Source organism: Macaca fascicularis, chromosome 6, assembly GCF_037993035.2.
Source record: "Macaca fascicularis isolate 582-1 chromosome 6, T2T-MFA8v1.1".
NCBI lineage: Eukaryota > Metazoa > Chordata > Mammalia > Primates > Cercopithecidae > Macaca > Macaca fascicularis.
The window spans coordinates 108,781,680-108,800,269 of NC_088380.1; the positions used below are offsets into that span (position 1 = coordinate 108,781,680).

General features: G+C 34.4%; 1 protein-coding gene across 1 annotated transcript in view; it reads right to left on the minus strand.

The window, feature by feature from the left end:
• The window catches only part of SLCO6A1 (solute carrier organic anion transporter family member 6A1), a 145,587-nt gene that overhangs the window by 11,039 nt on the left and 115,958 nt on the right, over window positions 1–18,590 (minus strand). Inside the window, exons 9-11 of the mRNA XM_045394049.2 lie at window positions 14,355–14,542; window positions 6,821–6,885; window positions 4,487–4,624 (exon numbers count right to left, since the gene is read on the minus strand). Coding sequence (XP_045249984.2) covers window positions 4,487–4,624; window positions 6,821–6,885; window positions 14,355–14,542 — 391 coding nt within the window. The remainder of the gene's footprint in view (window positions 1–4,486; window positions 4,625–6,820; window positions 6,886–14,354; window positions 14,543–18,590) is intronic.

Genomic DNA, 18,590 nt, shown 5'->3' on the forward strand with positions numbered 1-18,590 from the left:
TCTTAATTTTGTTTTTTTTTTTTTTCTATTATTTTTCTAATCTCTATTTCATTGACATTTGCTCTGATTTTTATTACTTCTTTTCTTCTGCTGACTTTGGTGTTAATTTGTTCTTTTATTTCCCTTGCTCCTTGAGGTGTAACATTACATTCAGTCAGTCAGTAATGTTTGATTAGAGATTTTAACATATTTACATTTAAAGTAATTATTGATAGTTAAGGACTCACAACTGCCATTTTTAAATTGCTCTCTGACTGTTTTCTGATTTGTTTTCCTACATTCCATTCTTTTTTCCTTGCTGTCTTCCTTTGTGGTTTGAATATTTTTGTTGTAGTGGTGGTATGCTTTTAAAAATCTTTTTAACTTTTTACTATTTTGATCAGGTACTCCTTATTTGTTACAATTTCTGGGTACCATAGGGTGTACATGAAATATTTTATAGGTATAACTATTTGTTTTATGCAGGTAACCACTTAACTTCCATTGCATATGGAAACTCTAGATTTTAACTTCTCTTCATCCCACATTTACTTAACATATTACTGTAGCTATAGTTTATTTTTTCATACTTTTGTTGTTTGAGTTGTATAATACAGTTAAAAATGACTTAATCAGCACCATTACAGTAATATTCTAAATTTGACTATGTATTTGACCATGTATTTACTTTTACAACTGAGTTTTATACTTTCATGTGGTTAGTTAGCAACCTTTCAATTCAACATTAAGACCTCCCTTTAGCATTTCTCTCTTTTTTTAAGCAAAAAAAGCAGAGATTTATTGAAAATGAAAGTACACTCCACAGTGTGGGAGCAGGCCCAAGCATCATGGCTTAAGATCCTCCCTTTAGCATTTCTTGTAAATCAGGTATAGCTGTGGTGAATTCCCTCAGCTTTTACTGTTCTTGAAAAGTCTTTTTTCTTTATTTCTGATGGATGGACTTCTCAGGTGTAGTATTCCTGGCTGGCAGTTTCTTTCTTTCAGCACGTTAAATATATCATTCTACTGTCTCTTGGCCTGCAAAATTTCTGCTCCTAGTATTATAGAGGTTCCCCTATATGTGATGAATGGCTTTTCTCTTACTGCTTTTAAAATTCTCTCTTGTCTTTGACTTTCGTGAATTTGATTATAATGTCTCAGTGAAGACTTCCTTACATCTTAACTATTTGGTGTTCCTTGTGCTTCATGGATCTGGATATTCATTTCTCTCTCCAGATTTGGGAAACTTTCTATCTTTATTTCTTTAAATAAGCTTTCCACCCCTTTATCTTTCTCTGTTCCTTCTGGGATTCTCATAATGCATAGATTGGTTTGCTTCACAGTGTTCCAAAATTCTAATAGGCTTTCTCCACTGTTTTATATTCTTCTTTATTTTTACTCCTCTGACTGGATAATTTTGAATGCCCTGCCTTCAAGCTCATTGATTCTTCTGCTTGATATACTCTGCAGTTGAAGTTCTTTACAAAATTCTTCAGTTCAACTATTGTGTTATTTAGCTATTTCTTTTTTGTGACTTGTATCTCTATTGTATTCTCATTTTGTGTATTATTTTTCTTATTTTTCAGATTTTGTTTAGCTGTCTGTGTACTCGTGTAGCTTACTGAGCTTCAAGACAACTAATTTGAATCACGTGTCAGGCAGTTCATAAGTCTCCATTTTTCTCCTGTTTTTCTTTTCTTTCTTTCTTTTTCTTTTTTCCTTTTTTTTTTTTTTTTCTTGAGATGGTATCTGACTATGTTGCCTAGGCTGGCCCTGAATTCCTGGGCTCAAAGGATCCTCCTTCCTCAGCCTGCCAAGCATCTCAAGTAGCTAGAATTACAAATACATACCATACCTGGTGAGTCTCTATTTCTTTAGAATCAGTTACTGGTGTTTTATTTCATTCCTTTGGTGGTATCATATTTTCTTGATTATTTGTAATCCTTGTGCCCATGCATTCATTTGGATCTGCACTTTTGAAGAAGTAGACATTTATTCCAGTCCTTACATACTTGACTGGCCCAGTGCCTGGGTCAGCAGATGGGCTGGCCTGATTCATTGGTCTATAGGAGCTGGCCTAAAGCCTGGATCCACTGTGATAGGCCTGGATCCTGTGTTCACCTTGGCTAGCCTGGTGCCAAGGTCCACTGAGATGGACTTTTTGACTGAGCCCATGAGAGCAGGCCAGGACCCTGAGTTTGTGGTGGCCAACCTCAACATCTGCAGAGATGGTACTAAAGCATGGGTCTGCAGGGGCCCAGACAGCATCAGGGTCTAGTGGAGTGAGCCTGGACCCTACGTCCATTGGAACCTAGGGCTATGGGGACCACTCTGGAGCCTGGGATCACAGGGGACAGGTCTGGAACCTGTAACTGCAAGGGCTGGTCTGGAAGTTGGGTCTGTGAGTATCAGCCTGGTGCCTCAGGCTGCAAGTACCCAGCCCAGTGCCTAGGGCTGCAGATGCTGGCCTGAAACTAAGGCTTTTGGGTTCCAGTCTTGTGCAACACAGGACTGGGGACATAGTCTGTGCCAGCCTGAAGTGCAGGGCTGTGGGACTCAGCCTGTAGTGGCAGCAGGCCTAGAGATTCCTCCACAGGTGTCTGCCTAGAGCCTGGTGTTAAGAAGGTCAGCCTAGAGCTGTATTTACTGAGACAGGCTTTGAGTCAAAGGCAAAATCAGGTTCTTGCTTAGAGTTCATTCCTTCACATGGAGGGTATCTCTCTGCACTGTTCTGCCAGACTTGGGAGAAGAGTGATGCAGGTCGTGTGAAATTATACTGCCTACCCTCTTCAATGTGTCTTTTCTTATTTCTCCGCTACATCCAGGTGCTGTATCCTCTCAACGTGATTTCTCTAGCTCTTCTGAAGGTATTTTCACACATGGATGGTCAAATAAATGTTTCTGTGAGGGAAGAAGTGCTGAAAACTCCTATTCCTCTGTCTTGCTGATGTCTTCCAATCCCTGGAATTCTAATTCAGGGCCTCAGAATGTATATTTTTAATAAGAACACCAAGTGATTCCGAGTCATAAAGCCGATGAAATACATTTAAAAATATACTGGCTTATATTAAATTGTCACACATGCATAATATTGCAGTTTTCTATCTTTGCCTCTTCTGTTTGACTATGATTATTTATGTTTTTCATTATTCGTATCAACTTTCAACAGCTCCCTACTGGAATCTCTTCTAGCTCACCAACTTTGTCAAGTACATACTGTGTTTGAAAACAGGTAACCATGTTACAATTATATCTAAAATAAAAATTTAAAGTCTCAGCGAAGTTTTAAGACTTCCTTAAGAATATTTCCTATTTTTATTGAATTGCCACTAGCAAGTTAATTTTGACTTCTCAAGTGTCATTTTTACTTTTTGATTTTTTTTTTTTTTTTAATTTTACTCAGTTTTCAATGTAGGTCAAGCTTGCTGAATACTTGACTTCGGAATTAGAAGGCATTGCTCTATACTTTTATCAAACAGATATTTGTTGCTTTTAAATATTAGACTCTATCATTATGTGTTTTTTTTTTATTTATTGAATCTTCTCAGTGAAACCACAAAACATATACACTTTAAAGTATATGTCACACAAAACATAATATACAATAAAATCATTTAATGTTTACTCCGATTAAGACTTCAGAAAATAGGCAGTACAATATCCTCATTTAACAGATGAATAAATTATGATTCAGGAAGATTTGATAAGTTTTCCAAAGTAATAAAAACATGTCTAGACTTTCCCAACACTTTGGTTACATCTCATACCACCACGGCATCTCGAGTCCCTATATCTCTTATTTATTCAACAAATACTGAAAGGTTACTGTGTTCTAGGCACTGTTATATCATTGAACAAAAGAGAAAATATGAAGTATAGATTTAACTGAAATAAGAGTAGCTTGATGTTCTCTAATGGTGCAAAAATTTTCTTCAGATTTATCCAATCTTTTACTACGGAGGTAGAAAGGGTTACAAGGTCAAGAAATTTTTTTTGTATATGTACATGGGCAAAATTATTTCCCAAACTAAAATTCTGCTAATTGTCATTCTTTATTTGGAAACTATTATGTATTTGACTCACTGACTCAAATACATAAATTCTATGGTATTTCAGTTTCTAAAATATTTACTATATAACTAGGTAAACCTTTTTTTATGCTTGGTTTTTTCTTTTGTTTTTGAGAGAGTCTCACTCTGTCATGCAGGCTGGCACAATGATGACTCACTGCAGCTTCAACCCCTCCTGCTCACTGTAGCCTCAACCCCTCCCACCTCAGTCTTCTGAATAGCTGGGGCAAGTATGTGACACCATACTCAGCTATTTTTTATTTTTTAAAATTTCATTTGTAGAGATGTGGTCTCTATTGTGCAGGCTAAGCCTCCTTTACTCATAAAAGTACTTATTTAATTCATGGTTTATAATTATAATTCTACATTAGTATTAACAACCATAAGTTTTAAAAATAATTTTATTTCTCTATATTTCTTTAATAAGTATCACTTACATATTCCTACAAATAGGTAAGCCATTCTTGTCTTGTTATATATCCAACAACGTCCTGTGTATCCACATTCATTAACATCCCGGAAAATACAAGAATTTTCTCCTGACATTTTAAAGATTGACGGTCCAGGAATAGTCCCTATGAAAAATGCAATGATTGTAAATTCTTTGTGAAAACACTGTAGGTCAGGATCCAAATTATTTTCTCTTAAATATGTAATGTACACACACATAATATATATGAATGATGAATCATCATTGAAAACATATCACTTAAAATTATCTAATAATTTATTTATAGATAAGATTGTTAAGCACTGGAAACAATGTGAGTTTTCAAAAACAATCAATATCCCTATAGGTATGATACAATTAGTAGTTTTGCATCTGTTTAGAATGTTGTACATGTTGCTATTTAAATGACATCTCAATATTTTTAATGACTTTTATGTGAAAAACTTAGGAGAAAGTACTTAAAACAGAGATACCAAATACTGATTTTGTGAAGTTAGTATGTCTTCAAATATCTCTAATTGTGAAATTTTCAACGACTGAAAAATGACTTTGCAAATGTATATCTGTTATTTACCAAGACATTGAGAAAAATAACTGAAAATGCAAATACACTGGCCTGTTTATAGTAGCCCCAGATTCAGATGACCTCAGATCCAGAGGACCAGCTGTGCTGCCTGAGGGAAACCTCTACATAGTCTCAGACAAAATCTTCACAGCAACAATGTTACTTTCAGCCAAAAGTGAGTGAACAGTCTCTCTCTCACACACACACACACACACACACACACACACACACACACACACGGAGTTGCCCCCAAACACACCAGACCTAGATTCTCAGAACTAAAAACTCTGATGGTGGATCATCTTTCTTAAGCAAATATCAGGACCTTCTTGCCTAAATGACTGTCGATTCTTGCTAATGTGCATTATCTAGATTCACTCTTCTTGGTGAGTGATAGTACTCTTTTTTCAGTTGTTCAAGGTTAAAAAAAATTGACTACTATTCATTTTTTCCATTTTTTACCATCTTCTTTCAAGCCATCATATGTCTTTGTAACATTAACTCCAAACATGCTTTGGATATGTTGTTTTCTCTATTTGTACTACAAACCCTAGAATCTACTTTAATGTAACTGTTAGCCTTCAACAAAAGCCCCCCTTTTCTTTTCCTCCACATTTATCTCCTGTATTTTTTCTTCTATCAACAGAGTTTCCTTTTACTTTTTATTTTTAAAAATTATTATTATTTTTTTTTTCAGAGACAGAGCCTTGTTATATTGCTGAGGCTGGTCTCCAGCTCCTGGCCTCAAGCCATCCTCCCTCCTCAGCCTCCCAAAGTGCTGGGATTACAAATGTGAGCACTATGCCTAGCCAAGGTTATCTTTTAAATGTAAATCAAATAATATATATCATCTGCTTAAAATTACCTGGCAGAAAAACCCTAAAATATCTGTAGACAGTTTATGTCTATAATATTTAATATCATCTTATTCTCCCTCTCCCATTCAAAAACACATCAACTTCACTGACTCCCTTTCCGATGCAGTAAACTTCCTGCGTGCGGACTGTTTCCTATGCTACCTCTTCCATTACAAATCTCTTATCTAGTTAATCATTGTCCAAAACAAAAACATTATCTAATTTTTCCCAGCTAAAAAAGCTAATATTAATCACTCATGTAGATCTAGCTATAGAATGATGTCTCTGATCCTTAATAGAGTCACACTTAGATTTTTCTACATTTTTTGATTGTATGCCATTCAGTCTTTAATCCATGAACTTAGTAAATCAGGGGCTCTAAAATGGTCATAATGTGCATGTGAAATCTAGTTTTTGCTATTTAAGAAAATCAAAGAAAATAGTACATTACCCTCCAACATTTATTTGTTCTTAGAAACAAATAAATCTTTGAAAACATTAGATTCAGTGTCTTTGGTGATGAAAACATTTAAAAATGTTAGTCTAGGTTAGTGACTTCTGAAGCACATAAGCAATGTAAAGTATTACAAATGTTTTGTATGAGCCTACCAAGCCACTCATATGAGATAATTACTATATTTCAAATCAAATTTGTTGTCTCTTCTGATCAAATATAATATGCATATTTTATTTGATAATTTGATAATTAGAATGAACTTTGCATTAGGTATTACCTCTTTACATTGTCTCCGAAATTTTGCAAAGCAGTTCCCCCTTTCACTCGCTTTGTGTCATTTACTATTATTTATTTGTAATACTAAATACACATGTAGACATATACACATATTAAAAAAAAAAAACCATTTTGATGTAATAAGAGGTTGCCAAAAATCCATACCAAATATTCTCAAAACCACATAGCATACACCCAAGGCCAGAGAACGCAGTTGGACAGGTACAATCCTGAAAGTAAATAGCAATGATATAATCAGTACATCATTGTTGTTAGGACTAATAATGTATGCTAGATTCAAGACTAATTTTTTTTTTTTTTTTTTTTTTTTTCTGGTGCATCAGTTGTACTAAGAATCTTTAGCCAATTGACAGGCCTGTTAAAGGGCTACAACTCCCCATTTCTCCATATCCTGCCCCCGGCCAGCCAATTCCAAAGGTCCTCGATCTTCCCAAAGAAGGTTTTTATGGCCCAAATCCTCTTCCCCAGCTCCCATTCCTTTGCTGGAAAGACTTAGTACTAGATTTTATACTCACTGGTTTTCATTCTGTCATGTACACCCATTATTCTAGAGTTCTTTTGCCCCTGTGAGATTCACTCTCCACATTTTTCTATCTTGCTCTCTGCCCCGGGAGTCTGAGGTAAATGGACTATATCAGTGGGCTCTTTTGTCTTCTGGTTACTGATTGGGACACTTCTGAATGAGTGAGGAAAGTGAGGTCAAGATCTGTACTCAAAGACTCCTTCCCAGCCGTTACCCAGGCTGACGGTGTTCCATGGGTGAAGGAGTCCTCTCTACAGGACTCCTTTTTCCTTCCCAGCCCTTGTTTCTCTTCGGGCCTGAAGTGGAAGGATACCAGAGATAATGCACTATTACTTGGGATCCTTACACCTTACCTACATTTTAAGTAGTCACTTCATTCAACCTTACTCAAATTGTTCTAATTTGAGGGTGCCTTTCGTGTTTGACCTGTGACTACTACATTCACTATTTAAAAGCTAAAATAAATGAAAAATAACTTTTCCAAATATAAAGAAGGAAGATCTCAGTATTTCCTACTGATCAAACCAAACGTTTGTTTAAAAAAGAAACAAATGTATAACTGTACATATTAGGAGTTTGGAAAATAAATAAAAATACAATTAAAAATAATCTTCGAACATTTAAAAAAGTTAAAAAAATAGGAACTATATTATTAATGGACATTTTAAATAAAAACACTGTTTATTTGCCTTCGAACTTGAACAATAAACTATATTACGACCAATATTTCATCCAACATGATTCTATTTATAAAAATATAGCATATATACAGTATTTTGTAATATTTTGCAAAAAGTGAGGTAATTCTACCCATATCAACCTGGTAAAAATATATATTTCTTCCTCATATATGTACTACTAGAAAAATAAAAGCAAACTAACCAATTCTCAAATGATAACCAAATTTTTAAATAAAAAATAATTTACACTTTCATTATGAGCAGATTCACTAAAGAGAGTTTAAAAAAAAGTCACGTTTTCAAATCACACTTTAGTGTAGTTTTTGATATAAAGTGGAAATGTTGCCTAACTATAATTCAGTGTTCTCCTTTATTTAGCATAAGTAATTTTCTTTTATGTCATATAATATTGGAGCTATCTGAAGCACATATATAGCTGACCATTATTCATAAGTATAATCATTAAGCAGTATTTATGTATCTTCAGTTTGATTGCAAGCGCCTTTTTAACTAACATACAAAACAAGATGAAAAGATTAATAATTTCCAGGATTTTCCAAAATTAGTTCAGTGAATAGCACAAAAATAACTAAGAGATATGTACATAAAACTAAGGTTTTAATGAAAAACTATTGTGCTTTAACAAAAAAGTAAGTATTAAGATTTTTAAATCTAATCTATAATAGAATAGTTAAGGATTTAATGAAATAAACAAACAAAAAAAAATTGTCAATACTCTCCCAACATGTAAAAAGAAGCTTTCACTGTCTTTTATATGGCCTCTAAATTTATATTTTTAGTCCATATCTTTCTTATAAGACATCGGTTCTAAATGTAAGTTGCTGTCTTGCACAAAATTTGTTCTTCCCCTAAAACTTCCCGTTTCAAAAAAAAAAAAAAAAAAAAAAAAGGAACCTGTGTTTACGCACTGCTCAAGCCCAGATCTTGGAAAAAGACATTTTCAAAAAGATCATTTTTTTCTCATTCACCACACCTCATCAGTAGATCCAATATTGCCATTAAAATTTTTTTTATAGCTCTTTTTTTAATCTCTAATACCACTGCCCAATTTCAAGCCTATAGCTTCATGAAATAAATGAAACAATTTTTCTCCCAATAACCACCCTTATCCCTTCTGTGCATTCTCCATACAAGAACGAAAATGATTTTTTTTTTTTTGAGACGGAGTCTCGCTCTGTGGCCCAGGCTGGAGTGCAGTGGCCAGATCTCAGCTCACTGCAAGCTCCGCCTCCCGGGTTTACGCCATTCTCCTGCCTCAGCCTCCCGAGTAGCTGGGACTACAGGCGCCCGCCACCTCGCCCGGCTAGTTTTTGTATTTTTTAGTAGAGACGGGGTTTCACCGTATTAGCCAGGATGGTCTCGATCCCCTGACCTCGTGATCTGCCCGTCTCGGCCTCCCAAAGTGCTAGGATTACAGGCTTGAGCCACCACGCCCGGCGGAAAATGATTTTTTAAAATGAAATTCTGATTATTCTAATGCCTCACATTAGGATCCTTCAGTGGCTTCCCATTGTTCTAAGAATTAAATCTAGAATTGCAAAGAAAATTTAAAATGGTCAGCCTGATCTAATCAGTATTATTTCAAGCCACCTCTCAACTTTTGCCCCCATCACCCTCCTTGCTATGATACGACACACTTACAAAGCTACTTCTCCCTCCAGACTTTTTGCATCTGTTGTTCCCACTGTGTGAAATACTGATCTTCCATCCTTCAGGGTTTGATTCCAATGCAATTTCTTCAGGAACACCCTCCCTGAATCCCCAGAATAAGTTAGACTATCATGTTTAATTTTCTCATTGTGTTTTTCCACATTTTGTTTGGAGTATATTTTAATATTACAATTAAATATTTATTAGTAAAACTACATTTTTTTTTTCTGTCTACCCTGTTACATCTAACATCCATCAGAGGAGCAGAGACCTGATCATTTGTGTTCCTCTTTTATTCCACTTTTTTCCTTAGTGCTCCTCCACTCTCTTGTTTGAATCCACAGTGACTACCACAATTAAGAGACATAAATATGTTAAAATAATGAAGACAGAAGGGAAAATGTTGAAGAACTAGTTTTCTTAATGAGCCACTTGATAGAAAGATACAGATAAATCATGATTCTTTTCTGTTTATACTGACGCCCTTCTCTTCTTCAGATTTCAGCAAATTTCTCAAGAAGAAGAAATTATTTTGTCATTCTTAGCCCCAGGTGATCACTGAAAATTCTGCCAGTTTGCTTGTCTTCCACTTGTGACCCCCAACCTGGGCCTAGTGCAGATTGCAAGCATCTGGCGTGCACCAAGAATTTGTCAAGTACCTCAGGGGCAGTTTTAGATGCCCAGTTCACCTCTGCAAGCTTCTGCTCTCTCTGGAATTTTGATCCTTTTAGTCCTTTGCCTCTTTTTGACTTTTATTATTTAACCCGCCTTTCTAGTTGTCCTCTATATGAGTATTGACCTGTTGCAAATCATTGAATGCTATCCCATTTCCGTGGCTTTAATTATCACTTATTTGACAATAATTTAATAATTAATGTGGTTAGCTTTGACTTTTATTGAACTTTTAAAGATTAAACTTTGTTGAATTTGTAATATCGTTACATGCTTTGGAAAGCAAAACAATGTAAAGAAGGCACACTGGAGGAATTTGCTTGCTTATATTACTATCCTCTGTTTATCTGCAAATAGGTAAATTTATTTCTGTAAGGTTATCTATATCATATTACATACAATACCATATATGTAGTATACAATGTAATGCCATATAGATAATAGATAATAAAAACCTGAGAAAACACTAAATTTGAAGGAACAGACTGGTTGAATAAATGATTGCACTTCTGAGCAACACAATATTATGCAACTATAAAAAATAAATAGAGAGAATCTCTATGTTTATGTGAAAAGAGATATTAAGAATATATTATTACATTAAAAATCAAAATAGAGAATGGTGAACATAGTTTGCTACCTCCTGTGACGAAAGGATAAAATATAGAGATATACATTTATAGTTATTTGTATATGCATAAAGAAACACTGAAAGTATAAGAAAGACAGTAATTTAAATTGTCATCTTTAGGAGATGGGTTGAAATGGAAATAATTTGGGGAAAAAAATATATCAAGTTACACCAGAACCATTTTTCAACAGTCCATCTTTGCTGCACTTGTTTAAGATTTCACTTTCATTACATATTAAATTCCCACATGAGTTGGGGTTTATTTCTATACTTACTATTTGCTTATAAGTCACTACTTTTTTTTTTTTAATTATTGGGACTTTTATGGTGCCTTTTATCTTATGGGGTTAGGCATCAATTATTGTTCTTCTCTGTTTTAGATTCCCAAGCTTACTCTTGCTTATTTTATTTCCATAAGAACTTTAGAATCAGATTATGTAGTTCCACAATTCTACTGGTATTTTCATTATCATGTTAAAATTATAAATTAACTTAAGGAGAATTGATATACTTGTGGTGTTGGCTTTCCTATTCAATCACACAAGACACATCTTTGCTCTTCGTTCAAGTCAGACTGCTTTTGTGTGATATTTGGGTGTGTATGGGGGTGGGGTGGTGGGGGGGGTTGTTGTTTCCTTTTATTTTGAAAGTGTTATAGCCTCACAGGAAATTGTAAAAATAGTACAAAGCATGCTGTGTATCTTCTCCCAACTTCTTCCAGTAGTGACATCTTATATAAATGTAACACAATATATACCTTCTGGCTGGTGGGTACTCTGCAGGGTCCTGAGGCAGTACAGGGCATCCCATGTCCACGGGGCTGAGTGTGCTAGCTCAGGTCTCTCTTTCTCCTCTTCCAGAGCCATGAATGCTTCACCCTCATGACCTCATCTAATCCTAATTGCCTCCCAAAAGTTCCACCTCTCAAATACAACAGTCCCATTGTCTACTCTCTTAATACTGTTACAATGTGGATTAAGTTGCAACACGAGTTTCAGAGAGGATCTAGTTATTTTCTTCTGTTCTGTGGCCATGATTATTTCACTTTTAAAGTTTAAACTCATGTAGTTACATTTATATTTTTATCTGATTCACAGTAACTTTTTTCCCCCATGAGTTTTCATTGTCTATAGTAATGTTTGATAATTTTTATTTCATTTGTAGCAGTTATTTGTAATTTTGTACATAGGCAGAATCTTTTCCTGTTCTACTTACTCATTTTTGAATGAGATACATTTTCTTAAACTTGAGGAAGTTTCCAGGGGTGGAACATGGGCCAAGCTTTGAATCTATAGGTTATCTCTTCTATTGATATAGTAGACTTAAATATGACTCCTATGTGTAGTAACACTTCTCTGCCTCTCCAAATCTGTCCTAGTTCAAAAGAGCTTTTACTGTTAGCCCAGGGTTTCTAAAATCTCTTCACAGTTCTTGCTTTCAGAGGTTATATGCATTCATTTGCAGAAGGGGTATTTCTTGGCTATTTTTGAGGTCTGCCATGTCTGGACCTCCTGGGAAATTTTCAAGCCTCCTTCTCATTCTTTCCTGAGAGATTCTTCCTCAACTTATCTACGTAAGTCCTGTTCCCAGAAGGTCCATATCAAGACCAAACCCTCTCCTTCTGAGCAGAAATATATGTTAGAGATACGTGTGATCTGTCAGTCCTTGGGTCCTCTCTATATTTTCTGTTCCTTATAACATCTTCTGAATCTACAAGCTGGTTTCCAGTCCTGCTTAAATTTTGGCAACACTTATATGCAATTTCAACTTTGTCATTTCTTTGGTCTATGTCATAATTGTACTGAAACTATAGTGTGTGTGTGTGTTTTATTCTGTTTATCTCTGTCTAGTTATGGAGAGAAGTGAGATTCAGAACTAAAATTCTAGAATATTACTATCATCTCTTTCATCTCACTGCTGGAAACATTGAATGTTTCAAAGAACACTAACACATAAATGTTCAATATTGTACTGATCATCTTCAGTCTGAGGTTTCTTTTCTTCTTGTATTTCCTATTTTAGTTAATGGAATTATCATTCATTCAGTTCCAAACTAGAAGTCTGGATATAATCCTAGATTTCTCCATATTTTGTACCAGGCATATCAAATTAATAAACCTTACCCTCTTATTTATTTATTTATTTATTTATTTTTTTGGAATCTCACTCTGGCACACAGTCTGGAGTGCAGTGGCATGGATCTTGGCTTATTGCAGCCTCAGTCCCGGGTTCAAGTGATTTTCCTGCCTTAGCCTTCTGAGTAACTGGGATCACAGGTCCTCGTCACAACACCTGGCTAATTTTTGTATTTTTAGTAGAGACGGGATTTCACTGTGTTGGTCAGACTGGTCTCGAATTCCAGACTTCAAGTGATCCATCCTCAACGGTCTCCCAAAGTTCTGGGATTATAGACATGAGCCACCGCGCCTGGCCACCACTACTAAATTCCAAGTGCTTTCCTTTTTCTCCAGGTTTTCCCCTCAGCTCTATCTTTCACACTTTTCAAAGCGTTCTATCTAAGATGCCATCTGATCACTTTCGCTCCTGAGGTTTGCAGTTTTCAGTGGTTCCCAGGTGTGTACATAGAATAACAACATTCACGTTAACATGGCAAAGAAGGTCATGTTAACGTGAATTGGGCCCTTACCTAGCTCAAATCTCTTCGTCTCATTCATCATCATGCTATCCTGTCATAGCAAACTTTTTGCCAGGATATTTCACACATTTTTTGGCTTCACTTTCACTGCTCACTTTTCCTGCTAAGGTCTTGCCTCCAGCCTGCTTGTATTATGAGAAATCATTTCTTTATAATTCATTTTCTGGAATAGATCTTATAGTACTTCCAAATCAACTCAGATAGAAATTACCATTTTCCTCTCTTTGTTTCCTGGTCAGCCTATGCAGGCTCTTCATGCCTTAAAGTTTTTTGTTAGCATCTTGAAAAAATAAAATTGAAAATAACAAAAAATTATTCTGCACTATAATACAAATGAATATTAAATGGATTTCATATATTTTGGAAGAACACATAAATAATAAATGGTGGTTATGTTTAGAATAATAATAAAAGTTACACACTGAAATTCTAAAAGTTATTATGCTCCTTTGTTGATGACACTCATGTTTTCTTATAGTCAAATTAACCAATATGGATGAAAATAGTTAATAAATTCCTATAACCAATTATAATGAGTCAACATTATAATCAAATCTGTGTTGAAATTAATGTTTTTCCTACATTTATAATGTTTCTATGTGTGTTAAATTAGGTAAATACATTAAGTTAAAGTTAAACAATGTGATTTTTACATACTCTATGCAAATAAACTAGTTAAAAGAGAAATAATCATACACATGAATTGTGACAGTTTAACAACTTTCCCTCTGCATTTGCTACCATGAAACACAGAGGAAATTATTTGCTACAATATTCTAAAATCTTTCCAAAATTACTTTTCTTATATATTAAATAAACAATAATAATGAATAATATATACATACCGCATGATGGTCAAGGCGATTGGTACACCAGAAAAACCAGAAAATACAAGCGTAGAAAAGATAAAAGCAACGAACAAAGGTAATTTATAGCACTTTGCATCACATTTCTCACGTCTGGCATCAATAAAATCACCTTCTTCATCTGCAGTTATTAATCCTTCTTTAATGCAAGAACAATTGTAGTATGTCTGTGAGTATTGAAGACAGGAAACAATCTTTCAGAAAAATAGTCATAAACAAAAGCTCTTATCATAAAATAAGAATTAAATCAATAACTGCAGGGAGACTCGTTAGTTTTATTTCAAAATGTTTTTATATTAAGCCTGCTATGTATTATTTAGAAATGAAACATTAATGATAAATCCGAGGTATTTTACATGGCAAAGAATCTGTGTGTGTGTGTGTGGAAGGCAGTGTGTGTGTGTGTGTAATTATAATTACTTAGAAAAAGTTCAGTTAATTTAAGAAATTTTCCTCAAAATATTTATATTCAAATGCATAAGAAATTGTTGGATATATATATTGAGGGAAATTAAAAATAATGTAATGAAAAAATGGAATTTTAGCTGAGATTTAAAATATGGACAGTTACCCAATTGTGAAAGGCTTTGAAACCATACTAAAAAGACTTTATTTTGTATGTAATAATGACAGGGCTGCTATCCATTTGGGACAACAGACACAATGCCTAGAATCTGTAACATATTCAGGGCCACATAAAATATTTTAATTTTAAAGCATTTTAAAATCAAAGAAAAAATGAGTATAATAATAAATTATATAAAATGAATATATAATGACGAATCCAGCTTGGATCGTATTTTTTTCATAACAATGTGATGTAGATAAAATAATTTCTTTATCATTATTAATTTTTCAGTGAAGAAAGGAGAGCACAAAGGCAGAAGTGTCTAGAGCCAATGAAATTCATACTGTAGCCCTGAATGGAAAGCCAATGAGAATTTGGAGTTGTGGTTGTAGGGTGGATAATTTAAGGCAGATGAATTGGTGACATTTTCTAAGAAGAATTAACCAGAATTTAAAGACACAGAGACCAGTTTGTAATTTATTAATTTATTGGAAATATTCTAAACCACAAAATAAGACAAAGAAAAGAACAACACAATAAATTTAGCAGAAATATTGAATTAGATTTTACTAGTGAAAAAATAAGAGAAATTAAACATAACTTGAATCTGAGTGATTCAGAAAATTATAATTCAGACAAATTTATGTCAGTTTGGTGGGTGAAGTTGCTGAGAGGTTAATACATATGTTAAATAATATAAATACCCAAATATCCAAATATCAATTCCTTCATTCCACCAACTATTTTTTTGAGTGCCTATATGCCAAACATCATTCTAGGTTTTGGGAAAACACAGTAAACAATACTATAGAAACCACTGTTTCGTGTAGGAAACTTTCTATTTGGGGAGACAGGACATTTAAACAAAAAAAAGGAACTTGAGTATTTAATGACAAGTGCTATGGAGAAAATAATAAAACAAGGACAAGTACAGGGAATACTGGGGGAGCTATAGGACAATACTTAACATGATCAGAGAATGTTTCAATGATGAAGTGATATTTGAGCTGAGATCTGAAAAAGGTAAGTGAGTGGACCACATGGTTATCTAAAAGAAATGTTTCAAGTAAAAAAAAAAAGTAACAGTAATTGAAAAGCTTTGTGGTAGAGCTTGCTTGAAAAGTTGAAAGAAAAGCAAGAACAGAACAGGCTGGATCAGAATGAACATGAAGGAGACTAAGAGAAAATAAAATCAGGGTGGTAGGAAAAGGGAGGATTATACAGCTATTGGGCGGCAATTGCAAGAGCAATGTGAAGAACTTTGGTTTTTATTCTTAGTGATTGTGAAGTCATTCGATGGATATATAAATGACATATTTTAAAAGATCATTGTGACTGCTATATTGAGACTTTTGAAATATGTAGGCAAGGGTAAAAGCAGATGGAACAGTTAAAAGTCTATAAAATAAAGTACAAGACAACAGTGCTTGAGAGGCCAGGGTGGTAATCAGAGAAAATGAAAACGGCCAACTTCAGCGTTTACTTTGAAAATAGGTTTGAAAGGATTTGCTGAAGGATTCTAGAGTGAAAATGGTCACCAGAAAGAAAAGGTCATATGGGGAAGGACTTCCTAGGAGAAACTATGACTTTTAGTCAAGGGAGGCAGTCAGTCATCCACAGCTCAGGGAAAGAACCAAGAAAATCAACACCATGATATCACTTGTTTCCCCTGTCTTCCTAATTTTGTATTAGGACTCCTTATCATCTTAACCCAGTCCACAGTCAGAGGGCAAAGGAACTTTCATCCTATAATTCAATCTCCTGGGATATTGAGGAGGGTAGAAAAATGTAAAAAATGAATCTGGAGAACAGACGAAAGATATCTAGCACAACAAATAGTTGTAGGCCATACAATCTTTTAGCCATACAAGATGGCTAAAAGGAGAAATAAAAAAATGCAACAAGGGGTTCATGAACAGATTATGGAATCAGAAGATACTGGGCTCTAAAAGGGCTGAAGAACTAAGGAGTCCACGTACTAGATAAAGTGAGCTGAAAGAAAAGAAGTTGTAGATCAATAGTAGAATAATTGAAATTGAGATCATGAAAGGAGTAAAGTCGTTGTAAAGGCCTAGGGTATGACCATGGAGGGACATTGCATGAGGTAGAGTGCAAACAAGATTACCAGGAAAGAATATGTCAAGGAATTATAGGGTTAGAGAATTAGAAAGAGCCTCAAGATGAATTTCCAGATTAGAGAGAATGCCAGTGAACCAGGGCCTAAAATCCTCGAGGAATGGGGGGAGGAAGAATCCTTGAGTCTGAGAATGACTGTAACAAAAAGGATAGTAGAAGTAATGCCTGCTCAAGTAAGTTTCAATGATGGAGAATTGGGAAAAAGTAAAGGGAAAATGGTATGAAAGTACTAATGAGTGTCTTAGCTCACTTTGTGTTGCTATAACAGAATGTCACAAACTGGGTAATTTATTTCTTATAATTCTGAAGGCTGGCAAGTTTAATATGAAGGTGGTGGCATCTAGTGAGGGCCTTTGTGCTGCATCATCTCATGACAGAAAGCAAAAGGATAAGAGAACAGGAGCATAAGAGAGGGCCAATCTGTTTTTATAGCAACCCACAATCACAATAACAAACCCGATCCTGCAATAATGGCATTAATCCCTTGATGAGGACAAAGCCTAATCACCTCTTAATGATCCCACCTGTTAATGCCATCACAATGACAGTTACATTTCAATGACTTTTTTTCTTCATTTAAATTGGAACACCATGAAAAAAACTTATAAAATATCAACTTTTGCAAATGGCTTGCAAGCCATTGTTAATTACTATATAATGTTAGTTTCTAAGTTACTAATATAGGCCCAAAGTCCTCTACACACAATTTTCAAGTCGAGAGCACTCTGAAAACCAAAGAGTTTTCTTTGTAGCTTATTTGATGAAAAAATACGACCCAGAATAATGTAAAGCTATTTAATGTTTTCATTTCTCTCTCTAAATGAGAATATCACAAGTGTTGGTATAGAAATATTAATGTTCGATTACAGTTGCTGCTCTGCTGAGTGTGGAATATGATATACAATGATTATGTACTATATTTCTTTTTAAAATCCAACAATTGAGATATTTGAATTCAAGAATTTTGGATAAAAGCTTGTGAGCCTTGAACAGGAGTATTTTTCTTACCCAAATGTACTGTCTCAGCTGAGAGGACGTGAGTAGTCTCTACACAGTTACAAGAGCAGAGTAATGGTGATGAAAGTACAGTGCTAACTTAAACATCATTACTTTTCATTATAAAAATAATTCATGTCCACTGAAAATATTTTTAAGATATTTTCATTTTTAAGAAAAATGAAAAAAGTAAAAATAGTTAAGTCCCCAAAGATGGATATTATCTTAAAGCATTTTTTTCATTTTCTAAGATATCATGTTAAATAAAAGAACAAAGTGCATAAAAATATGTATGATATGCTCCCATTTGTATAGAAAAGGCTCTATATGCTTTAACATGTATATTTCTATAATGATGCATAAAAAGAGATAGTAAAATTTGTTGCTTCTGAATATGAGCACAAGGTATCAATGGCCTGTGATAGAAAAGAGACATATTTAACAGTACAGCTTAAACTATTTGAATTATTTACAATGAAAAACTACTACTTTATCCCAAAAAAGATGTAAATTTA